This window comes from Bos mutus, chromosome 1, assembly GCF_027580195.1.
Source record: "Bos mutus isolate GX-2022 chromosome 1, NWIPB_WYAK_1.1, whole genome shotgun sequence".
Lineage (NCBI taxonomy): Eukaryota > Metazoa > Chordata > Mammalia > Artiodactyla > Bovidae > Bos > Bos mutus.
This window is the reverse complement of record NC_091617.1, coordinates 85,154,434-85,180,275: the sequence shown is the minus strand read 5'-3', so window position 1 is coordinate 85,180,275 and position 25,842 is coordinate 85,154,434. Positions and strand designations below refer to the sequence as shown.

The 25,842-nt window shown below is 38.3% G+C and overlaps 1 protein-coding gene across 1 annotated transcript in view; it reads left to right on the top strand.

The window, feature by feature from the left end:
• FXR1 (FMR1 autosomal homolog 1) overlaps window positions 1-25,842 on the top strand; it is a 75,087-nt gene that overhangs the window by 34,560 nt on the left and 14,685 nt on the right. The window contains 8 exon segments of the mRNA XM_070372931.1: window positions 9,934-10,005; window positions 10,421-10,569; window positions 10,802-10,895; window positions 11,569-11,685; window positions 12,987-13,157; window positions 14,618-14,696; window positions 18,342-18,451; window positions 24,761-24,847. Coding sequence (XP_070229032.1) covers window positions 9,934-10,005; window positions 10,421-10,569; window positions 10,802-10,895; window positions 11,569-11,685; window positions 12,987-13,157; window positions 14,618-14,696; window positions 18,342-18,451; window positions 24,761-24,847 — 879 coding nt within the window.

Here is a 25,842-nt window from a genome sequence, read left to right as displayed (position 1 = left end):
TATTTCTCTTTTTTGTTTTTGTCTGTGTTGGGTCATCGTTGCAGCACGTAGACTTTCTCTAGTTGAAGTAAGCAAGGGCTACTTTCTAGTTGCAGTGTTTGAGCTTCTCATTGTAGTGGTTTCTCTTGTTGAGGTGCACCGGCTCTAGGGCAGGCAGGCTTCTGTAGTTGCACTCTGAGGGCTGTGGAGTGCAGGACTTAGTTGTTTTGGCACACAGGCTCCCAAGGCATGTGGAATCTTCCAGGACTAGGAATCAAACCTGTCCACTTGATTGGCAGGTGGATTCTTAACCACTGGACCACCAGGAGAAGTCCTACATCTTACTTGTAAAAATGTGTCAGTTTGGTTCTTGGAACCACTTTGAAAATTATAGCTGTGTGTAGTTAGAATCAGTCTTTCTCATAATACCAAGTCAGCATTGTTAGTCCTTGTGGTTGGAAATGCTCATATGTTAAAGGATGAATGAATATATTCTTTATTACTTACATCTTTTTCTTTGGGGGAAATGATTTGTTAAAGTATCAGCCACGAATGCTAATGAGATAATACTGTTTGTTGTGTAAGTAAATAAGCACCTTAGTGTTTTCTAGATGTTAAGCTTGCTTTCCTAATGTATATTTTCTATTCATAGATTGTAATGAGATGAAATAGATGTGAACAGTAGTGAACAAATGTTTTTCATGTAGTTGTAAAATAGGTCATTATGATTAAGTATTCAAATTAATGCTTGACATCATTTAGAACTTGATAAAAACTGGTAAAAAATTCTCTATTTAGGTTTTCACATTATTTCTATTTGGTTATAACTTTGAAAGGCCTTGTTGAACATTATTAACGTGAATGAAAAGTTGATCACATTAGGATCCGGAATGGAATGCTATTTAAGTCATAATTTGGTTATGTGCTAGAATTTGGAGGCCAATAAGGGTTGACTTGGAGAGAAGGCAATGGCACCCCACTCCAGTACTGTTGCCCAGAAATCCCATGGACGGAGGAGCCTGGTAGGCTGCAGTCCATAGGGTTGCTAAGAGTCAGACACAACTGAACGACTTCACTTTCACTTTTCACTTTCATGCATTGGAGAAGGAAATGGCAACCCACTCCAGTGTTCTTGCCTGGAGAATCCCATGGACGGAGAAGCCTGGTAGGCTGCAGTCCATGGTGTCGAACAGAGTCGGACACGACTGAAGTGACTTAGCAGCAGCAGCAAGGGTTGACTTCAATTAATCTGGTAGAAAGAGTACTGAACTGTATAGTATAGACTTTTGGAATTTTATTATTCCATGATATTATAACCTTCTTCACTGTGGTTACTATTGTGTTTTTAGATGTCTCATGGGCACCCCTTAGTCTAATGCTTTCTAACACTCTTTCTTAGATTTGAAGAAACTTAAAATACTAGAGAAATGAGGGCCATTGCCTTAGAGTGTGAAATGCTTCTTTGAGATAGTTTGGAGATTTAAGTGAATTGAAATCTGAAGTAAGAGAATTTCTATGAGGTGCTCTTACTCCAACAACATAGTCATAAATAAATCCAGTAATCAGCATTTTGGGCATGGTACACTGCTGCTAAATCGCTTCAGTCGTGTCTGGCTCTGTGTGACCCCACAGACAGCAGCCCATCAGGCTCCCCATCCCTGGGATTCTCCAGGCAAGAACACTGGAGTGGGTTGCCATTTCCTTCTCCAATGCATGAAAGTGAAAAGTGAAAGTGAATTTGCTCAGTCGTGTCTGACTCTTAGCGACCCCATGGACTGCAGCCTACCAGGCTCCTCCGTCCATGGAATTTTCCAGGCAAAAGTACTGAAGTGGGGTGCCATTGTACACTAGGACACGTTTTTAATGCTGAGTTTTTAAAATGAGTTTTTATTGTGTTGAGTACAGTGTTCATTTTGTGAAGGATGTGCTTTGACTCACAGTACTAAAATGGAGGCAAATTCATAGCACCTTGATTCAGACCCCAGGAACTTAGTTTCATTTGGCTTTATGAGAGTGGCTTTGTCTTTCAGGGATACAGTTGTTATTGAAGTTTACAGAGATGAATAAAATGTAATGAGAAAGCTGCAAGGCAGTCCACAATGATTTATTCTCTTTTTTTGTAGGTAAAATTACATAGGAAGTCATTCTAGACAGTTATTCTTTGGTGAAAATAGAAATAGAACAGATGTTTTTAAGACCCATTTTTCAGCATTCAAGCTTGAGGCAGCCATCCACTATAGACCAACAAGAGAGAAAAAACATTAGTCTGTTTAGCTGAACTGCCTTTCTAAGGTAGTAGTTGGAAAGGGCACTTGTTGTTCTCAAGGTTTTCTTTTTGTTTTTTTAATTTTCATACTAGGGGAAATAGTCATAATTTACCATTTGGGTCTAATGGACCATTTAAAAAATTTTTTTATATTTTAAAGTCATTTTACATATAAATTTACAGAAGTAAGAATAAAAGGGTGGTGAAGATCACCATTATTAGGTATTTTAATAAGCATTTAAACATAGGGTTTAAGACAGTGGGTCTTCCCTGGTGGCTGTAGTGGTAAAGAACCAGCCTGCCAATGCAGGAGAAGAGACTTGGGTTCGATCCCTGGGCCAGGAAAATCCTCTGAAGGAGGGCATGGCAACCCACTCCAGTAACATTGCCTGGAGAATCCCTTGGACAGAGGAGCCTGGCAGGCTACAGTCCATAGGGTCACAGAGTCAGATGTGACTGAAGTGTCTTAGCACACACATACCTAAAATGAGCAAAGTTTTCTGTGTATTATTTACTGCTTATCAGCTATCATGTATAAACCCAGAACATACACATCTTGTAATAAGTACTGATACCAAATTTAAAGTCTGTCTCTGTAAGTTCTAGTTTATCTTCTGTTTCATCTTACCCTGGAATTATCAGAATGCATCAATGCTTTTAGGTTAGAATGCAGTTGACACTTAAACAACATGGGTTTGATCTGCATGAGTCTGTTTAAACTCAGATTCTACAGACACTCCCCCCACCCCACACACACACCCTACACACATCCACTCTACCCCTGCCCACCCTACCTCCAGCATCTTGTGTGATCTTAGTTCCCTGACCAGAGATTGAACTCCCTGGGTCCTTGACACTGAAAGTGTAAAGTCCTAACTCCTGGACCATCAGGGAATTCCACTCAGATTGTTTTCATATTTTCGTAGAAAATACGGTAGTACTACATGATCAGTGGTTGGTTGAGTTTGCAGATGTGGAACTGTATATAGAGGGCTGGCTATGTTAACACTTGATTTTCAACCCCATAGAGGATGAATGAGCCCCTAACCCTTTTGTTGTTCAAGGGTCAGTTGTATTTTGGAATTTTTAATGGCTTCTAATTTTATTGACTAGAGCACAGGGGTCCCCAACCTCTGGGATTTAATGCCTGGTAATCTGAGGTGGAGTTGATGTAATAATAATTAAGTGCACAATAAATGTAATGCACTTGAATCATCCAAAACCTTTCCCCTTATCCCCAGTCTGTGGAAAAATTGTCTTCCACGAGACCCATCCCTGGTCCCAAAAGGTTGGGGATCACTGGACTTGAGTATTGTCATTTTTAAAAATTACTTACTTATTTTTTGGTTGTGCTCGGTCTTCATTGCTGCTTGGGCTTTTCTCTAGTTGTCGTGAGCAGGGGGCTACTCTCTAGTTGTGGTGCATGGGCTTCTCATTGCAGTGGCTTCTCTCGTGGAGCACAGGCTCCAGGCACACAGGCCTCAGCAGTTGCAGCAGGTGCGCTCAGTAGTTGAAACACACAGGCTTAGTTGCTCCATGGCGTGTGGGGGATCTTCCCAGACCAGGGGTCAAACCCTTGTCTCCTGCATTGGCAGGCAGATTCTTTACTGCTGAGCCACCAGGGAAGCCCTAGTATTGTCATCTTTGTGCTATAATTACACCAGTTCATATAACCAATTGGATTGACTAATCCATTGCATTTTGTGCATTTCTTTATCATCATTTCCTTTCTAGTCAGGATAGCAAAGTATTGAATATTTAGGATATAGGAAAAATAAGGTTCCTGACTCTAGCTTAGATTTATGTAAGGGTTCACTGGATACATATAATAACTGCGGTGAGTTTTATTCCATTCTGAAAAAAGGTGAAGTGTCTTATTTTTTTGGAAGATCTGTAAGAAGGGACTTCCCAGGTGGCGCTAGTGGTAAAAAATCTGCCTGCAATGCAGGAGACCTAGATTAATCCCTGGGTTGGGAAGATCCCCTGGAGAAGGAAATTTTCTTGCCTTGAGAATTCCGTGAGAGGAGCCTGGCAGGCTACAGACCACGAAGTCATAAAGAGTTGGAGACGACTCAACTAACACTTTGACTTTCATTTTTTCCCCTGAATACATACAGTAACTGCAATGAGTTATTCTATTCTAAAGAAAGGTGAAGTTTCTTATCTTTTTGGAAGATCTGTAAGAAAGGATAGTCATGAAACAGATATATAAGAAATGCAAAAGCTAAAATTGAGTTCACTGAAGCTTTGTGGTAAATACGCTTTTTTCCTCTCATAGCTTTTCTCTAAACATGGTATACATTAAAGTTGAACATGAAATTTTGGCTTATTTATTTTTAGTTCCAGTAATTCCACCACTTCCAAGGTTACTTTCATATCATCTTGATACAGGCTTCAGACTTTTCCAAAACTGTTTGCCTATCAGTAATTGTTTGCATTATTTCACAAATGGCTGTTAACATGTATTGATGGGTAAATATCTCCACCTACATGTGTAGGGGCAGCCTTACTTTAATCAATATTTTGTAGGTGTTTCTTGGTCATCTTTTCCCAGCCTTCCCTTCTGCACGTCGTTTTCCATGTATTTAAAATATATCACGCTGCTGTGTCATAAGAAACAGCTCTAATCCTCAATGGAAACTTTTCTAATCTGTTATATTTTGAAACACTTGATAATTGTAGAGTATATAAGATAGCAGGGTTTTTTTTGTTTTGTTTTGTTTTGTTTTTGAATAAGTGGTTTTGTAAGATAACTTACTCTGCTGCTGCTGCCAAGTCACTTCAGTCATGTCCGACTCTGTGCGACCCCATAGACGGCAGCCCACCAGGCTCTCCTGTCCCTGGGATTCTCCAGGCAAGAACACTGGAGTGGGTTGCCATTTCATTCTCCAATGCATGAAAGTGAAAAGTGAAAGTGAAATCGCTCAGTCGTGTCCCACTCTTCGCTACCCCATGAACGCAGCCTACCAGGCTCTTATGTCCATGGGATTTTCCTGGCAAGAATACTGGAGTGGGATGCCATTCGTAATATTTTTGTTGTTAGCTAGACCTTGGTTGGAGAAGGAAATGGCAACCCACACCAGTGTTCTTGCCTGGAGAATCCCAGGGATGGGGGAGCCTGGTGGGCTGCTGTCTATGGGGTCGTGCAGAGACATACATGACTGAAGCGACTTAGCAGCAGCGGACCTTGGTGGCTCAGATGGTAAAGAATCTGCAATGTGGGAGATCTGGGTTGGGAAGATCCCCTGGAGGAGGGCTTGGCAACCCACTGTAGTATTCTTGGCTGGAGAATCCCCATGAAGGGAGGAGCCTGATGGGCTACAGTTCATGGGATCACAAAGAGTCAGACACAACTGAATGACTAATTATAGACTTTTAGTACATCTAAGTTCCTTAGCAAGGGATTTAAATGTGATACCTTGAAGGAATTTAAAAATAGGGTTTCAGTTCAGTTTAGTCACTCAGTCGTGTCCGACTCTTTGTGACCCCATGAACCGCAGCATGCCAGGCCTCCCTGTCCATCACCAACTCCCAGAGTCCACCCAAACCTATGTCCATTGTGTCGGTGATGCCATCCCACCATCTCATCCTCTCTCATCCCCTTCTCCTCCCACCTTCAATCTTTCCCAGCATCAGGGTCTTTTCAAATGAGTCAGCTCTCCGCATCAGGTGGCCAAAGTATTGGAGTTTCAGCTTCACCATCAGTCCTTCCATTGAACACTCAGGACTGATCTCCTTTAGGATGGCCTGGTTGGATCCCCTTGCAGTCCAAGGGACTCTCAAGAGTCTTCTCCAGCACCACAGTTCAGAAGCATCAATTCTTGGCCACTCAGCTTTCTTTATAGTTCAATTCTCACATCCATACATGACTACTGAAAAAACCATAGTCTTGACTAGATGGACCTTTGGTGGCAAAGTAATGTCTCTGTCTAGGTTGGTCATAACTTTCCTTCCAAGGAGTAAGCGTCTTGTAATTTCATGGCTACAATCAACATCTGCAGTGATTTTGGAGCCCAGAAAAATAAACTCTCTCACTGTTTCCACTGTTAGCCCATCTATTTGCCATGAAGTGATGGAACCGGATGCCATGATCTCAGTTTTCTGAATGTTGAGTTTAAGCCAACTTTTTCACTCTCCACTTTCACTTTCATCAAGAGGCTTTTTAGTTCTTCTTCACTTTGTGCCTTAAGGGTGGTGTCATCTGCATATCTGAGGTTATTGATATTTTTCCCGGCAATCCTGATTCCAGCTTGTACTTCCTCCAGCCCAGGGTTTCTCATGAGGTACTCTGCATAGAAGTTAAAAATCAGGTTGACAATATACAGCCTGTACTTTCTAAAAACAATTCTTAATTTCAGCATTTTATCAACACTGATATCAGATTTAAAATACATCTTATTAAAGTTCTAGCTTATCCTCACTTCTGATACGTAAAGCATCAGAATGCCATGCTCAAGGATGAACCATGTTGACATAAGCTTAAAGACGTGTGCTTTACACTATGTGAAACTGTCTGTGAGAAACATTTCTTTATAATAATACTTATATATGTTTATTAGTTCAGTTCAGTCGCTCAGTCGTGTCCGACTCTTTGCAACCCCATGAATCGCAGCACACCAGGCCTCCCTGTCCATCACCAACTCCGGAGTTCACCCAGACTCACATCCATCGAGTCAGTGATGCCATCCAGCCAATCTCATCCTCTGTCATCCCCTTCTCCTCTTGCCCCCAATTCCTCCCAGCGTCAGAGTCTTTTCCAATGAGTCAACTCTTCACATGAGGTGGCCAAAGTACTGGAGTTTCAGCTTTAGCATCATTCCTTTCAAAGAAATCCCAGGGCTGATCTCCTTCAGAATGATCTCCTGGCAGTCCAAGGGACTCTCAAGAGTCTTCTCCAACACCACAGTTCAAAAGCATCAATTCTTTGGCACTCAGCCTTCTTCACAGTCCAACTCTCACATCCATACATGACCACAAGAAAAACCACAGCCTTGACTAGATGAACCTAGAGATTGCCAACATCTGCTGGATCATGGAAAAAGCAAGAGAGTTCCAGAAAAACATCTATTTCTGCTTTATTGACTGTGCCAAAGCCTTTGACTGTGTGGATCACAATAAACTGTGGAAAACTCTGAAAGAGATGGAAAAACCAGACCACCTGACCTGCCTCTTGAGAAATCTGTATGCAGGTCAGGAAGCAAACAGTTAGAACTGGACATGGAACAACAGACTGGTTCCAAATAGGAAAAGGAGTACGTCAAGGCTGTATATTGTCACCCTCCTTATTTAACTTCTATGCATAATACATCGTGAGAAACGTTGGGCAGGAGGAAGCACAAGCTGGAATCAAGATTGCCAGGAGAAATATCAATAACCTCAGATATGCAGATGATACTACCCTTATGGCAGAAAGTGAAGAAGAACTAAAGAGCCTCTTGATGAAAGTGAAAGAAGAGAGTGACAAAGTTGGCTTAAAACTCAACATTCAGAAAACGAAGATCATGGCATCCGGTCCCACCACTTCATGGGAAATAGATAGGGAAACAGTGGAAACAGTGTCAGACTTTATTTTGGGGGGCTCCAAAATCACTGCAGATGGTGACTGCAGCCATGAAATTACAAGACGCTTACTCCTTGGAAGGAAAGTTATGACCAACCTAGATAGCATATTCAAAAGCAGAGACATTTATGTTTATTAGACACTCATAAATTTGGGGCTTCCCTGGTGGCTCAGATGGTAATATATCTGTCTGCGATACAGGAGACCTGGGTATAATCCTTGGGTTTAGAAGATCCGCTGGAAAAGGGAATGGCTACCCACTCCAGTATTTTTGCCTGGAGAATTTGTGGACAGAGGAGCCTGTCGGACTACAGTTCATGGTGTCACAAAGAGTTGGACAAAACTGAGTGACTGACACTTTCACTAGACTAGACTTTGAAATTGAATTTGAAGTTCAATTTTCAGGGCACCAAATTGCCCACACAGGTTCAATTCTATTTTTCAGTAGTAAAATTGAAGCATATACGTTGTTATTCAGTCACCAAGTTGTGTGACCCCATGGGTTGCAGCATGCCAGTCTTCCCTGTCCCTCACCATCTCCCAGAGTTTGCTTAAAACTCATGTCCACTGAATCAGTGATGCCAGCCAGTCATCTCATTCTCTGTTGCTGCCTTCTCCTTCTGCCTTCAATTTTTCCCAGTATCAGGGTCTTTTCCATTAAGTTGGCTCTTTGCATCAGGTGGCCAAAATATTGGGACTTGAGCATCAGTCTTTCCAATGAGTATTCAGGTCTGGTTTCCTTTAAAATTGACTAGTTTGATCTCTTTGCTGTCCACGGGACTCTCAAGAACATCTTCTCCAACACCACAGTTCGAAAGTATCAGTTCTTCAGTGCTCAGCCTTTGGTCCAGCTCTCACATTCATAGATGACGACTGTAAAAACCATGGCCTTGACTAAACAGATCTTTGTCAGCAAAGTGATGTCTCTGCTTTTTTAATATGCTGTCTAGATTTGTCATAGCTTTCCTGTTGCTGCTGCTAATTCGCTTCAGTCATGTCCGACTCTGTGCAACCCCATAGACGGCAGCCCACCAGGCTGCGCCATCCCTGGGATTCTCCAGGCAAGAAAGAACACTGGAGTGGGTCGCCATTTCCTTCTCCAATGCATGAAAGTGAAAAGGGAAAGTGAAGTCACTCAGTCGTGTCCCAACTCTTCGGGATCCCATGGACTGCAGCCTACCAGGGTCCTGTGTCCATGGGATTTTCTAGGCAGGAGTAGGTTGCCACCAGGCTCCGCCATCCCTGGGATGCTCCAGGCAAGAAAGAACACTGGATTGGGTTGCCATTGCCTTCTCCCATAGCTTTCCTACCGAGACGCAATTGTCTTGTAATTTCATGGTTGCAGTCACCATCTACAGTGATTTTAGAGCTCAAGAAGAGGAAATCTGTCACTGCTTCCACCTTTTCCCTTCTATTTGCCATGAAGCGATGGGACTAGATGCCTTGACTTAGCTTCTTTAATATTGAATTTTAAGCTGCCTTTTTCACTCTACTCTTTCACCCTCATCAAGAGGCTCTTTAGTTCCTCTTTGCTTTCTCCCACTAAATTGATATCATCTGCATATCTGAGGTTGTTGTTATTTCTCCTGGCAATCTTGATTTCAGCTTGTAACTCATCCAGCCCAGCATTTTGCATGATGTGCTCTACATATAAGTTAAACAAACAGGGTGACAATAAACAGCCTTGTTGTACTCCTTTCCCAATTTTGAACCAGTCAGTTCCATAGAAGGTTCTACCTGTTGCTTCTTGACCTACATACAGGTTTCTCAGGAGACAGATAAGATTGTGTGGTATTCCCATCTCTTTAAGCGTTTTCCACAATTTGTTATGATCCACACAGTCAAAGGCTTTAGCATAGTCAATGAAACAGAGGTAGATGTTTTTCTGGAATTCTCTTGCTGCTTCTGTGATCCAGTGAATATTGGCAATTTGATCTCTGATTCCTCTGCCTTATGCATATATAGTTCTTATTACATTACACTTATGTAGCAGTTTCATCTTTTTCACAGTAACATTTTTTGATTCTTGAATTTAACATAATTTTGCACTTATAAAAAGTCATTATTTACAGTGTTAATCTTTTGGGATAAATGAATAAGGGCACTTTTTTTTTAATTTTCCTGTCAGGTATATTCAAGAGCAAATGATCAAGAACCATGTGGATGGTGGTTGGCTAAAGTTCGAATGATGAAAGGAGAAGTAAGTTATGTTAAAACTTGCTTTGTGATTAATTTTCAAGGAAATATGTTGACTCCTGGTTTCTGTAACTGTTACTCCAACTCTTAGTTTTGTTGTTAAAAAGCCTGTTTCAGAAATAATCATGTATTTCAAAAATTCATCAGATCATTAATTTCTGTTTGTGTTCTGGATTTGCAAACACCAAAGCTGCTCTCCAGAGGTATTTTGCAAGCATGTGAGGACCACCAGAGTTCTTGCTTGTAAGAACCTCTAATCTAGTTTAGGCAAATCAGGTTGATGTAACTAAGCTGTGCTTAGTACTTGTGCCACAAGGGGGAGGGTCTACTGCTTAATCCAAGCAAAGTAATTAGAACTTCATTTAAAGCTCATTATTTTTGTTTGGATGGGATTTTTAAAGTGTTTTGTTGTCTTTTAGTTTTATGTCATTGAATATGCTGCTTGTGATGCCACTTACAATGAAATAGTCACATTTGAACGACTTCGGCCTGTCAATCAAAATAAAACTGTCAAAAAAAATACCTTCTTTAAATGCACAGTGGATGTTCCTGAGGATTTGAGAGAGGCGTGAGTAATTTTGTTTACTGTTGAATTGCTTTGTGAATTAAGGGGATTTTTCAGTGCTACAAAAATCTTTTTTTGCCCCAAACACCCGATTAAAACTTTGATAGAAAATGTTTTTAACAGACAAAAGTTTTCAGTGGGTGGTGTCAGTATGAAATACAAGACTTTTCATTATAATTGCCCTCTAAATTTAACCTGTTGTTTAGGTCTTACACGTGAATTACTCTCTCCTTAGGTGTGCTAATGAAAATGCACATAAAGATTTTAAGAAAGCCGTAGGAGCATGCAGAATTTTTTACCATCCAGAAACAACACAGCTAATGATACTGGTAAGATAACTCCATATTTTAAGGTATAGCATGAATATTGTGAATCTGCCTACAATGCAGGAGACCCAGCATTGGGTGGGGAAGATCCACTGGTGAAGGGAATGGCAACCGACTCCAGTATTCTTACCTGGAGAAACCCACTCCAGTATTCTTGCCTGGAGAATTCCACAGACAGAGGCTCCTGGCAGGCTGCAGTCTATGGGGTTTGCAAAGAGTCAGACAGGACTGAGTGACTAACACTTTTCACTTTATTAAACTGTACATTGTACATATTTTATAATTAAATATTTCAAAGATAAAAGATAACTTGTTTTATGGTGACTTTATTAGAATACAATGTGGAATAAAAAAAATTTTGCAGTTATAAATTTGTTAATTTGTAAATCTTTCCTGGAGAAAGGAGGAAAAATCTGAATACAGCATTCTTTACATCATAAAATTCTTAACATATGGGATCTGGGATTCTATATCCCTCCTCCCCCCATTATAATTTGAAGAGCAGATCTAAGTAATATGGAAATTAAGAAAGCAAGTAAGATTACTTGTGGGAAGCAGTGCATGTTAGGTGAGGAGAATACAGTAGATGAAAATCAAGGGAGGCTTTATTTGGAAGGTTGTGTTTGTATTAAAAAAAGGGTTTAAGTTTTTGAATGAGTAACTTATTTGTTTATAGTCTGCCAGTGAAGCAACTGTGAAGAGAGTAAATATTTTGAGTGACATGCATTTGCGAAGTATTCGTACAAAATTGATGCTTATGTCCCGAAATGAAGAGGCCACTAAGCATTTAGAAGTAAGTGGGTTCACATGTGAAAGATTTTTTGTGCTTCTCATTTAGTTTCCTGAGTATATTATTCAAGTTCTATGGCTGAAACTATATGACTGTTAGGTAAGGCAACTTGGGAACTGTTTTGTGGCTAATAACTGAAATTATTGTGTCCTTAGAGTTACTTTTCTCTATTACTTTTATCAGACATAGCCTTTTAGCTGCTAAATACCTGAATGGTGCCAAAGAGCTTAAAAACTCGCTAGGGATTTCCAGCAGAACTTTATTGCTAGTTCTTTACTCTGTGTTTTTTTTTTATTGTCCTGTGAGCTATCAGTCAATGCACTTTCTCAGTAACTAGTTCATTAGTATAACAACTCTTGGGTAAGAAGAGAGGAGGTCACATGGGTTGTAGTTTTAAAAAAGAGCCTGTCATTGCTTCTCTCTGTTCTGTCCTGAGGTACTCCTGTTTTCTTCTACTTTTCACTGCCACATTAGGTGATTTGTTGCCCGTACTCCCTCCCATACATACGTGTGCTCCCACACACAGTCTTAGGGAAATTGAGGTTTGTTTACCTTTATAACAAGTAAATGAGTGCCCTTAACTAATTTCAAACTTCCAAACAAGTGATACGTGAATAAGTTTTGAGATAGGAAATCATTTGAGTTGGAGAGCTCCCTGTGTGAGTAGTTCTGGAAAATTGTTTTAGAATTACTGTTTTCTGTGACCATGATTAAATAGAATGATCAGACTTCCCCCTTTCGTTACATGACCAAGTGAACTACCTTTTTTCTCTTTTCCCTTTTCTTTTTTCTTTTTTTTAATTGTAGTAGAATAAACATAACATTTACCATCCTGACCATTTCTAAGTGTGCATTTCATAGTATTGAGCAATATATTCACACTGTTGATCAATCAATCTTCAGAACATTTTCATCTTTGAATCTGTGTGTCCATTTAAACGACTTCCTATTTCCCTTTCCCCCAGTTCCAGGCCATCACCATTCTACTTTGTTTTTTACAAATTTGACTACTTTAGATAACCTTTTTGTAAGTGGAATCATATGGTATTTATCTTTCTGTGACTGGCTTATTTCACTAAGCATAATGTTCTCAATGTTTGTCCATGTTGTAGCATGTATCAGAATTTCCTTTTTAGGGCTGAATAATTCTGATTGTATGCATATATCACATTTTGTTTATCCATTCATCATTCAGTGGACCTTTGGGTTGCTTCCTCCTCTTGACTATTGTAAATAATGCTATGAACATGGGTGTATAAAATTTTTTTTTATCTTTTATAATACTAATTTGCCTCTTTTACTAGTGCACAAAGCAACTTGCAGCAGCTTTTCATGAGGAATTTGTTGTGAGAGAAGATTTGATGGGCCTGGCGATAGGAACACATGGTAGTAACATACAGCAAGCTAGAAAGGTTCCTGGAGTTACAGCTATTGAGCTAGATGAAGATACTGGAACATTTAGAATCTACGGAGAGGTATGCTGCTTGTCCCCCACCTTGGGTAATTTTACTATAGCATATTAACGGTTGTCTGGAATTTTAGTTTCTGGGTGGAATAGTTTAAAATTGCAAGTCTAGTATCATTACATGTAGGTTGATTAAAGATACTGTATTAGTATATATATTATAATATGCTAATATATATAATTACAGGGCCTTGAAAGATTATTGGATATTTAATGTGTACTGTTTTCCAGAGTTCCTTAATCAACTGCTTCTGAATTTCTCAGCTTTATGTGCATTACAAATAATTTATTCAAGTATTTTTTGAGTGTTTATTATGTCAGGTACTGGCAGCTGTAAATAGTAAATAATACCTTTTGTAGACCTTGAATTTTAAATATTTTGTCACTGGTTAATTGTGACAGTTGTGTGGGCATGAACATAATCTGAAAAATAAAACAAGCTTTCCTTCATTAAGACCATCCTTCACATTAGAGTAAAATAGATGAGTTTTTGGGTGTGATAATTTTAAGTCTCGACTTTTCATTTAAGTCATATAGTGAATGTGACTGGAGGTCTGATTTTTACTTTTGAAACCTTTAGAAGTAGGCAATATACCAAAGTGATTAAGATGAAAGGCTTTAAGAGCCATATTACTGGAATTGGAATTTTGTCTCTACCACTTTGAGAAGACTTGGAGAAAGTTAGGCAGTTCCCCTGCATAGTTTTCCACATTGTAAAATGAAAATAACAGTGCTTACCATAACAGTTTATGAAGATTGAATATGGAGTTTAAATTTTTGCTATGTATGATGTATTGAGCACACAACATACTTGCTTTATGGTTATTAAAGGACAAACATTAAAAGTGGAAGTTAATTGTTACTGAGAACTATAAATTCCTTTTACAGAACACAACCTGACCTTCCCCCCCGTCTTCTAGTTTTTTAAAATTTTAACTGTTAGAGCTTAGGAATTTTAATGATCATATTAGTAGGTAATTTTTAAAATGCATCCCTACAAAAACAGCCTTTTAAATCGTTTCTTACATTGAGAAGGAGAAAACAATGCAGACAGCACATACAGTATAAACAGTTCTTTTTTTTTTTTAATTCACCTGGAGAAACCAGCATAGAAGTGTGGGCCAGATGTATTTAGGATGGGGTTAAAATTTCGCTAACATAAGTAAGTTAAACTCTCTCAGTTTTCTCAGGAGCTTAATGTTTAGACAGTTTTAGATGTCTTAGGAACTGTAAAGATGTCTAACATTTTGATTGTAAAAGCCTTTTTGCCCTAGCTCTTTAATGATTACTCTTTTTTTTGGAAAAGTACTTTATGAATACTTGACTTGAAATAGCACTTTGGTCATCTAAGCAGAATCTTGTACTGGAGCATGACAGTTCAGTTTCTTTTTTCTTTCTTGTATTTTTGTTGTGGATTGTGGGTTTCTTCAAGATTGAATTTCATGTTTGTTCCCCCACCCTACTCCGCAGAGTGCTGATGCTGTAAAAAAGGCTAGAGGTTTCTTGGAATTTGTGGAGGATTTTATTCAGGTTCCTAGGAATCTTGTTGGTAAGTACTTCTACTAAATGTTAAGTTAAATGTTATTTAATTACATATGATGACTTAATTAAAAATTAGCCTTTCCTGATAACATTTACCTTCTAAGTTATGTGGAATTTTTTTTTTTTAATAACAGTTTGGCATTACAGTTTTTCTTAAGCTTTTTCATCCCCTTCGCTTCTTTCTTAATATTTTCATTTGCTTGGTGTCTTTTTATCTTTCATACATCCATCAAAATTGTAGTACTTTTTTGAGAAGGTATTTGTGGTAATTGTTTTCTTTTGTTTGGTGCAGAAGAAAAAGTTTGAGTGGACTAACAATAGGGTAATAAACTTCTACACAGTAGGGTTTGAGAAGTGATAGTTGTTGCAAAAACCTCGAATAAGGATAAGAAGTCATAAGAAGTCGTGGGCAGAAGAGAAGGATGGTGATGATATTAGGGGAGGTTTCACTATTAAGTTTTTGACACTTTTGATGAAAACTGCTGTGCCCATGGGTTCTAAGTTAAGTGACAACAGGTTTTGCTTTTGAAGCTGCAGTTAATGAGCATTATAACTTAAGAGATCAGTTGTTTAATAGCTTTGTTAATAATATTCTCTATATCTGTGTGATCTATCCTTTAAGATGCAGTCTGAAACAGAGAAATCTTGGTCACATGTTAAATTATACTTAGTGATTCTATATTTAATATAAGCATCAACACAAAGTAATGACATTTTCTAGGGGGATGATTTTTTTATGACTTTTGGTCATGTGTTGAGTCTCCTTAGTTGTTTGACTATAATGAAATTGAGCCCCTTGGGCTCCATTTGTATATAAGTACACCTTGTCTACCTTTAGGAAAAGATTCTATATACATTTTACTTGTCAGAGTCTGAAACATTAATAGGTGAAAATTAAAAAACAACAGCACACTTGTGCTATTAAAAATGTTTGTTTTGGCCAATAACAAGTAGTGTATTTGCGATAATAGCGTACACTACAAGAATTTGGACAGTCTGTTGGTATTCAACTATAGAAAAAGCTTTTCACTTCTGCCTAAACATTTGGATGTCTGTGATATACTACTAATTTAGCTCCACTTGTTAACATGTATTGTTAGCAGTCACTGTGTACTGAGTGGCTGGAGATGATGAGTTAAGAGGTTAAAATTAAATATAAGTCTTATGAATTTTATATAATTTAAATAAATGGTAAGATACAAAATGTTACCAAATACTCATTTCTGTCAAGGGAAATCCTTTGGCAAGAACGATGCTTTTGAAAATGATCCCCTTGATTGTTTATATAATGCTCCCATTATTGACAGCTATCAGTACTAACATTTTGGTTGCTGCTTTCACAGAACATAATTTAACTTAGATTTCTTCACTTGTAAAAATCATTTGGAGGTGAGTGTGTCCAAGGGAGTCATGGTTCTTTCCAATCCAACAATTCTGTAGAAGATAGCATTGGTCTTACAGAGTTTGTGGTAGTGTTAACCTTAAATAAAAATTTCTCATATTTGAGAAACAGGAAATTGGATATATTTATAGTTCTCAGATTCTTCTCTTTGTTTATCTGTTCAGTGATGTGAGAATCTAACATGTCTCTTGTTTTCCTCTACCCTGGCTTGTTTGGCTTTATTTGGGTTATTTGTTTACTATTTAGAAAATAAATATTAGCAGCAACTGTTATACATTGGTTAAATACTCAGAAGTAGTATAAAGACCTGAGTTGAGTGCTGTCTATTTATAGTAGCACTACATCTTTCTCTAAAATGTTTTCTGGGTGAAGCAGTCTTTTGAAAAATAGTACATTCTTAGTCAAAGTGAAAGAGAAAAAGAGGACTGAGAAGTAAAAGGAAATGAGGACTACTTGGTGGGTAAGTTTCAGAGAGAATTCTCACATATATTCAGGTTCCAAGAGTTCTAGACTTGTTGACCATTCCCACCCCTCCCAAATCAAAAGTATTATGTGAACATTGATTTGAAAATGAATTGAAACTTCAGCTCCTGGAAGCCTTCCTTAATCACTTCTCTACTCTGTCCCTTCAGCATTTATGCTCAGTGCTCAAATTATACCACAGGTCTGCTTCAGTTTGTCAATATGCTTTGGAATTTAAACTGTGGAAATGATCAGTTAAAATATTGACGGTCTCTGGTGGGACTAAATAAAACTTGCAGGTAGGTCCTTGCCACAGACCCCAGAAGGGTGATGGATATTCACTCACCACTGGTATAGTTCACAAGAAGTAAGGGGCAGAGATTTTGGGGAGGGGGTATGATGTAACAATCTGATTTTTGTTTTTTTCGAAAAGATATTTGCTTATTTTTAGCAGGGTCAAGGATGGAGTTGCTGCTTGAGCTTCACTGTGTTAACATGAAGGTTGCTTTTATATGCTGCTGCTAGGGCTGCTCTGAGAAGACATGCAACATGTGAATTCCCTGTCCTACTCTATTTTGTTTTTTTCTCTTGTTCAGTCGCTGCTGCTTTAAATTTAGGGTTATTGGGCAAGGAGGTTTGAAAATCCTATAATAGCGTCTGTTGTATTGACTGGCTTACTGTTGCCATTATTCCCTTGTTTGTCGCCCTCCCCCCTTATTTATTCTTTATTGGAAGCTGTTCTGTCAGGCATACAGTAGGAGGAACTTACATTATAACCTGTTTCAGCCAAAATTAATTTATTGTGCAAATAGATTGCTGGTATAGTGTAACATTTTAACTGAGGATTTGAACTTAATAACAAGTAAGATGTTACTGTTAACTTAGTATACATCTATTTATAGTAATGGTTACTGGAACATTTACTTCTGTTACCAAGTAACACTACCCAGTATTGCTTTGTTATTTTATGGGTGTATATTAGCTTTATAAAAAGTGAGTTCCCTAGGTGAAGAGCATCTTCATATCCTCCTTTTAGTTTCTCTAATTGTCAGATACTCTGTTATTTGACAGACTTAACAAGTTAAGTGTGGAGAAGGTAAATAATTTGAATTCTATGTCATTTCACAGTATTTCATATCTAGGAAGAAGACAGCAACCCATATATATTTTGTATGTAGTTGTATAGTTCTAAAGTACTTTAAACACTTATAGGTGTAAAATGTAATACTTGTTAAAGGTAAATATTTTATTTCAGTGAAGAGAATATTCATTTAAAAAGAATCTTCAAGTCACAGTTGTCTTTTAAGTAGGACCTTGAAAATAAAAGCCAGGTTGATGACATTGTTAGTTGTTTTAATAATAATAAATGTAATATGTCATAAATGTAAACAAATTGATGTAATTAATGCCAAAATAAAAGTTTTCTTTTTGCCTTTATTTCTATAATTCAAGCTTTTGGAATAAATGGGTTGGACATGATATTTTAAAAATATAAAAATGGTATAGAACATATTAAAAAATAGTTGGACTTTGAAAATATCTTACATGTGAGTAGAGTTATTGATCTCAGTTAATAGTAGCAACCTTAGCCATACTGAAGAGAAGGAGGTTTCATAACAAAGATATGTTTCTCAATTGTCGTTAGGGTGAGTTAATTGAGAATAAAAAGATGCAGTTTTGCTTGGTTTTTATAATTTGATAGCAAGTCATAAATTATTTGGGCTGATGTTGAAATGATAGCAGTGTTGGTTTTTAATTTATTATTATATATGTTTTCTCTTATTAAAGGAAAAGTAATTGGGAAAAATGGCAAAGTTATTCAAGAAATAGTAGACAAATCTGGTGTGGTTCGGGTGAGAATTGAAGGAGACAATGAAAATAAACTACCTAGAGAAGATGTAAGTATTTAAAACATAATTTGCCTGTGTCCACCCCCCCCCCAATTCTTTTATATTTTGAAAATTGTTTTAAGAAAGTTACATCCAGTGAACTACTCTGCCTCTGCAGTGAAATTTTTTTTTTAAAGGTCTGTTTCTCAGTGCTTCACTAAAAAGGCCAATTTTTGATTTAAAAAAGACTCTAGTTTGATAATCTTATCAGTTCTTTTTTTTTCTTTTTTCTTTTTTTTGTACTTAGAGTATAAAGAATTTGGTACTCTAAACAAAACAGTTGGCTGTAAAGGAATTCTTAATAAAGGTTTTTTGACTTTTTTTTTTTGTAAGCTCTGACCATTTCTTAAATGAAATCTTTAAGCTTTAACATTGCTGGTCATTCTGATGCCTTTGGAGAAGGAAATGGCAACCCCCTTCAGTATTCTTGCTTAGAGACTCCCATGGACAGAGGAGCCTGGTGGGCTGCTGTCCATAGGGTCACACAGAGTCGGACACAACTGAAGTGACTTAGCATGCGTGCATGCATTGGAGAAAGAACTGGGAACCCACTCCAGTAGTCTTGCCTGGAGAATTCCAGGGACAGAGGATCCGGGTGGGCTGCTGTCTATGGGGTCATACAGAGTTGGACACAACTGAAGTGGCTTAGCAGCAGCAGCTGATGCCAACTTTCTGAAATTTGTTTTCAGTCTTTTTGCTACATGTTAATGTCTTGTCCACTGTGCTTTTTTTTTTTTTTTTAAACTTCTTATCCACCACTTTAAGCATCACTAACCTTTGTGGCTGTAGTGGTCAACTCTATATAGTTATATGTCTGAATATAAGGCAAAGACTTCCCCCTCTCTCACCCCCAAAATTATCTCCCAGAAAACAGTACATTCACAACTTCTTCAGTTTTGCACAGTGGGTAACTGGGGAGTTTGTTTGCTTATTGGACAAAGTAAGTTTTGTTTTTTTTTAAAGAGGCACATGGAGGAAACTGAAGACATTTGCTAAGATAAACAGCCTCACACCATATACTGGATGTTGTAAAGGTCCCAGTGAAAGACAACATTTCCTTGATTCTTTTAGAATCAAGAATGTGGTGATAAAAACGAATGAGGAAAAACAAATGACTGTTTTGCAAATGAGTACTTGTAGATTGATTACATCCTGCTGCTGCTGCTAAGTCGCTTCAGTCATGTCTGACTCTGTGGGACCCCATAGACAGCAGCCCACTAGGCTTCCCCGTCCCTGGGATTCTCCAGGCAAGAACACTGGAGTGGGTTGCCATTTCCTTCTCCAATGCATGAAAGTGAAAAGTGAAAGTGAAGTCGCTCAGTCGTGTCCGACTCCAGCGACCCCGTGGACTGTAGCCCACCAGGCTTCCCCGTTCCTGGGATTGTCCTGGAGTAGGTTGCCATTTCGTTCTCCAGTGCGTGAAAGTGAAAAGTGAAAGTGAAGTTGCTCAGTCGTGTCCGACTCTAGCGACCCCATGGACTACAGCCTACCAGGCTCCTCCGTCCATGGGATTTTCTAGGCAAAAGTACTGGAGTGGGGTGCCATTGCCTTCTCCGTGATTACATCCTACACAGCTTTAAAAATTGATGTAAACCTTAAGTAATTTTAACTTCGTATTAAGCAAACACCATACCCACCTGGAGGGTTGGTGACGACCCCATTAAAATCAAGGGTGTCATACTATTGACACCATCTCTGTTGATATATTTAACGTGTAAAATAATGGTGACCCATTTGGCATACAAGGCTTCCCTGGTGATTCAGTCGTAAAGAACCTGCCTGCCAATGCAGGATATGCAGGTTTGATTCCTGGGTTGGGAAAAGCCCCAGAGGAGGAAATGACAAACAATTCCAGTAGTTTTGCCTGGGAAATCCTAATGGACAGAGGAGCCCGGTGGACTACAGCCCATGGGGTTGCAGAACAGTTGGACATGACTTAACAACTAAACAACAATAACAGTTTGGCTTATAAGTCCTGGATAAAATTGGTCTGAATATTAAGGTGTTTACTGAGCAAGGTCATTAAATGACTCAATTATAAATATCTTAGCTTGGTAGTAATATCTAGTCTTCCCTTAGCTTGACTTATTCCTAGCTGCTTTCCAGTATTTACCACCTTATTGCAAGCTGATTCTTTCAGGATGTCCTTCATAAATTAGTACACTTTACTTTGTAGTTTTGGTCATTTTTACCTCCCATTTCTGTGCCAGAATTAAGAAATTTAAATGCTAAAAGACACCAAGTAGATTATGTAAATTATCAAACAGATTGGGATTAAAAAAGAGGAAGGGGAGGGCACACTGTGCCTTTCTATAAAAGAAACCAATGCTGCTCAGTTTTAATCTGGTCGCTGTGTAGGTATGCATGTATTGTTTTGCTATATCTTTTAATATTTTAAAGAAAAGTCAAAAGCCTAAATAAACAGAACATTTTAATTTTCAAAGCATTGAACGTGAAAATAAATCTCAAAGTTGATAGAGCTTATGTGGGGTCAGTTCGACTAGTCGCGTCTGACTCTTTGCGACCCCATGGACTGCAGCATGCCAGGCTTCCCTGTCCATCCATCACCAACTCCCAGAGCTTGCTCAGACTCATGTCCACTGAGTTGGTGATGCCATCCAACCATCTCATCTTCTGTTCCTCCCCTTCTCCTGCCTTCAGTCTTTCCCAGCATCAGCATATTTTCCGATGAGTCAGTTCTTCGCATCAGGTGGCCAAAGTATTGGAGTTTTACATTCAGCATCAATCCTTTCAATGAATATTCAGGTCTGATTTCCTTCAGGATGGACTGATTGGATCTCCTTGCAGTCTAAGGGACTGTCAAGAGTCTTCTCCAACACCACATTTTAAAAGCATCAATTCTTCAGTGCCAGTTTTCTTTATAGTCCAACTCTCAGATCCATACATGACTACTGGAAAAACCATAGCTTTGGCAAGACGGACCTTTGTTGACAAAGTAATGTCTCTGCTTTTTAATATGCTGTCTAGGTTGGTCATAGCTTTTCTTCCAAGGAGCAAGCATCTTTCAATTTCATGGCTGCAGTCACCATCTGCATTGATTTTGCAGCCCAAGAAATAAAATCTCTTGCTGTTAAAATCGTTTCCCCATCTATTTGCCATGAAGTGATGGGACCAGATGCCATGATCTTAGTTTTTTGAATATTGAGTTTTAAGCCAGCTTTTTCACTCTCGTCTTTCACTTTCATCAGGAGGCTCTTCACTTTCTGAAAGTTCCTCTTCACTTTCTGCCGTAAGAGTGGTGTTATCTGCATATATGAGGTTATTGATATTTCTCCTGGCAATCTTGATTCCAGCTTATACTTCATCCAGCCCGGCATTTCACACGATGTATTCTGCATATAAGTTAAATAAGCAGGGTGACAGTACACAGCCTTGACGTATTCCTTTACCAATTTTGAACCAGTCCATTGTTCCATGTCTGGTTCTAACTTGCTTTTTGACCTGCATACAGATTTATCAGGAGGCAGGTCAGGTGGCCTGGTATTCCCATCTCTTGAAGAATTTTCCACAGTTTATTGTGACCCACACAGTCAAAGGCTTTAGAGTAGTCAGTGAAGCAGTAGATGTTTTTCTGGAATTCTCTTGCTTTTTTTAGTGACCCAATAGATGTTGGCAATTTGATCTCTGGTTCTTCTGCCTTTTTCTAAATCCAGTTTGAACATCTATTTGGTAGTTCTTGGTTTCACGTACTGTTTAAGCCTTGCTTGGAGGATTTCGAGCATTACTTTGCTAATGTGTTCAGTTCAGTTCAGTCGCTCAGTCGTGTCCGACTCTTTGCGACCCCATGAATCGCAGCACACCAGGCCTCTCTGTCCATCACCAACTCCTGGAGTTCACCCAGACTCACGTCCATCGAGTCAGTGATGCCATCCAGCCATCTCATCCTCTGTCGTCCCCTTCTCCTCCTGCCCCCAATCCCTCCCAGCATCAGAGTCTTTTCCAGTGAGTCAACTCTTCACATGAGGTGGCCAAAGTACTGGAGTTTCAGCTTTAGCATCATTCCTTCCAAAGAAATCCCAGGGCTGGTCTCCTTCAGAATGGACTGGTTGGATCTCCTTGCAGTCCAAGGGACTCTCAAGAGTCTTCTCCAACACCAGAGTTCAAAAGCATCAATTCTTTGGCGCTCAGCCTTCTTCACAGTCCAGCTCACATCCATATATGACCACAGGAAAAACCATAGCCTTGACTAGACAAACCTTTGTTGGCAAAGTAATGTCTCTGCTTTTGAATGTACTGTCTATCTAGGTTGGTCATAACTTTCCTTCCAAGGAGTAAGCGTCTTGTAATTTCATGGCTGCAGTCACCATCTGCAGTGATTTTGGAGCCCAGAAAAATAAAGTCTGACACTGTTTCCCCATCTATTTCCCATGAAGTGATGGGACTGGATGCCATGATGTTTGTTTTCTGAATGTTGAGCTTTAAGCCAACTTTTTCACTCTCCACTTTCACTTTCATCAAGAGGCTTTTGAGTTTCTCTTCACTTTCTGCCATAAGGGTGGTGTCATCTGCATATCTGAGGTTATTGATATTTCTCCTGGCAATCTTGATTCCAGCTTGTGCTTCTTCCAGCCCAGCGTTTCTCATGATGTACTCTGCATAGAAGTTAAATAAGCAGGGTGACAATATACAGCCTTGACATACTCCTTTTCCTATTTGGAACCAGTCTGTTGTTCCATGTCCAGTTCTAACTGTTGCTTCCTGACCTGTATATAGGTTTCTCAAGAGGCTGGTCAGGTGGTCTGGTATTCCCATCTTTTTCAGAATTTTCCACAGTTTATTGTGATCCACACAGTCAAAGGCTTTGGCATAGTCAATAAAGCAGAAATAGATGTTTTTCTGGAACTCTCTTGCTTTTTCAATGATCCAGCGGATGTTGGCAATTTGATCTCTGGTTCCTCTGCCTTTCGTATTGTGCGATAGTTTGAACATTCTTTGGCATTGCCTTTCTTTGGGATAGAAATGAGAACTGACATTTGCCAGTCCTGTGGCCACTGCTGAGTTTTCCAAATTTTGCTGGCATATTTAACAGCATCATCTTTTAGGATTTGAAATAGCTCAGCTGGAATTCCATCACCTCCACAAATACTTTACAGTGAAATTATTACAGGAGCGTTTGATATCTTTTCTGAGATTGTGATTCTTTTTACCTTTTTCTTTAACATAGATTCTGGCAGTTAACAAGTGGATATTATTTGGAATTAAGTAACTGGATACGAAATGTGTTGGGTTAATTGCTGATTTTATGACTTTGAGCACATTTTTTTCTCAACTGTAGAATTGGGATATTTCTTTAAAATGACTGTAAGTAATATAGTCCCAGAATTACATTATGAATTAAAACTTTCTAGCTCTTTTTTTTCCCCTCCTATCTTTTGTTCACTTTGCATCCTGTGTTTTCTGCATATGAATTCTTGAAGATAGCTCAAGGCTTTCTCACTTCCTAAGCTTAAGGTAGAATCCCTTGTTCATACCTTCCTAGTTGGAATTACTTCTTCTAGAGTCACTGCAGCTTTCAGCTCCATGATAGCTGTACTCTGTACTGTAGCTTTAGCACCTGCCCTAGTGCCTTTCTTCTTTTTAATTTCCCATACTAAAATTCACTAATTAAATTTTTTAAAAATTATTTTGAAAATAAGTCACATAGTGGTTTCCTATATAGAATAAAAAGTTAAGCCACACTTATTTCTGTATTTAGAACCCAAAGTTCTTAAGCCAGGTTATTTAAATAACTGTTAGGAATGATTCTATAAAATCAAGAAAGTGAAGGACATTGAAAGTGATTGGGTGAGTTTCCTTAGACTGTTCATTTTCTTTAGCTAGTAGGAAGCTGAAAGTTTATTTCTTTAAAGAAAAAAAAAAAAAAAACATATCATTTAGGTATCTTACATCCCTTCCTTCTCACTTTTTAAAACCACCTTTTGAAATTCAACTAAGTAAAACAGGTCAGGGTTAATCCTTTCATTTGGTTTAATAACTTAAGGTGACTATTTGCCCATATCAGTAATTTCTTTATTTTACACTGTGAAAGTTTGTACATGATACTTCTGTTAATGGTCACGAAGTACTTCCAACCTACAGATGTTGAAAGTTTTGCTATATGAGCATATATTACAGGGATAACCTGCCCAATGTGTTTTATTATGTTTTTAAGGCAAGCACTACTAAAAATACATCTAATCTGTAAATTCATTCCAGTTTGATGGAAAATTTCTTTGAAAGTTGGTTTATTTATTTAAAAGATTTGCTTGAATTAGAGGACATAAATACTAAATACTGGGATGTTGTGTTTTCTTACAGGGAATGGTTCCATTTGTATTTGTTGGCACTAAAGAAAGCATTGGAAATGTGCAAGTGCTTTTAGAGTATCATATTGCTTATCTAAAGGTTTGTATAGTGTTCATATTTATATCCTGTTCCTTCTCACATTAAACTTTAATTTTATATTAGTATTGTAAATTTTTAAATCTTAATCTTTGTTATTTCAGCTTCATATTTCCCTTTTTTTTCCTTTCTGTGTGAGAATATTAAAAGGTCCTTTGCCATTGTAAAATGATTGGCCTCATGTACATTTTTCTCTTTCCCGCTGAACGTTTATATTTCTTTCCTTCTGTTTAAGACATGGCCACTCTTAAAATTTGTTGCAAATAGGAGAGAGAACCAGGAATGATGTGGACTTTCTTGGTTACTAATGCTCATCTATAAACGTTCCCTTGAAGGAGATGAGTCCATGTCTTTTTTATATTGTATACCTGTAGCACTTAGCAGAGTTGACACCTGATGGTTACTGGTACTCTCTGAATCACATGAACTACCTCCATATATATCATTTGATAACTCTTAACCATTGTTGTTTAGTCTATCTGGGTTAATAAAGAGAAAAGGTTTTGGAAAAGAAATGCCCTATAAATTATTATAAGTTGGAATTGTCATTTTTTATTCTTTTTATTCCTGCTGTGTTTTTGTTGTTTATGGTACTTGAACTGCTGTCTCTAGTTATGTTTTCCTTTTAGTCACTCAGATCGTTGTTATGTTAATATTTTCAAAGCACCCTTGATTAAGTCCTTCCTTTTTTTGAAAAACTTGTCTTTGCAGTACTCTACTGCTTTTTAGCCAAGAGCTTTCTCCATAGACACCTTACTTTCACATTCTGTAATGACCTCAATCTCTGAATGACCAAGTCTACCAGTTCAGCTAGGCCACAACTCAGTTGTCACTATTTTGATAGGGAAGTAGTTTATTAGTAATACCTGTCATAGGTGGTACTTTACCTCTTAGCAGAGTTTGATACTCCTTAAAGACTAGGTCTGATAATTAGCTATTATTTCAGCAGTTGTCTGTTAACCATCCCCTAGGTTATTTTAATGCTCATCTGTAAACAT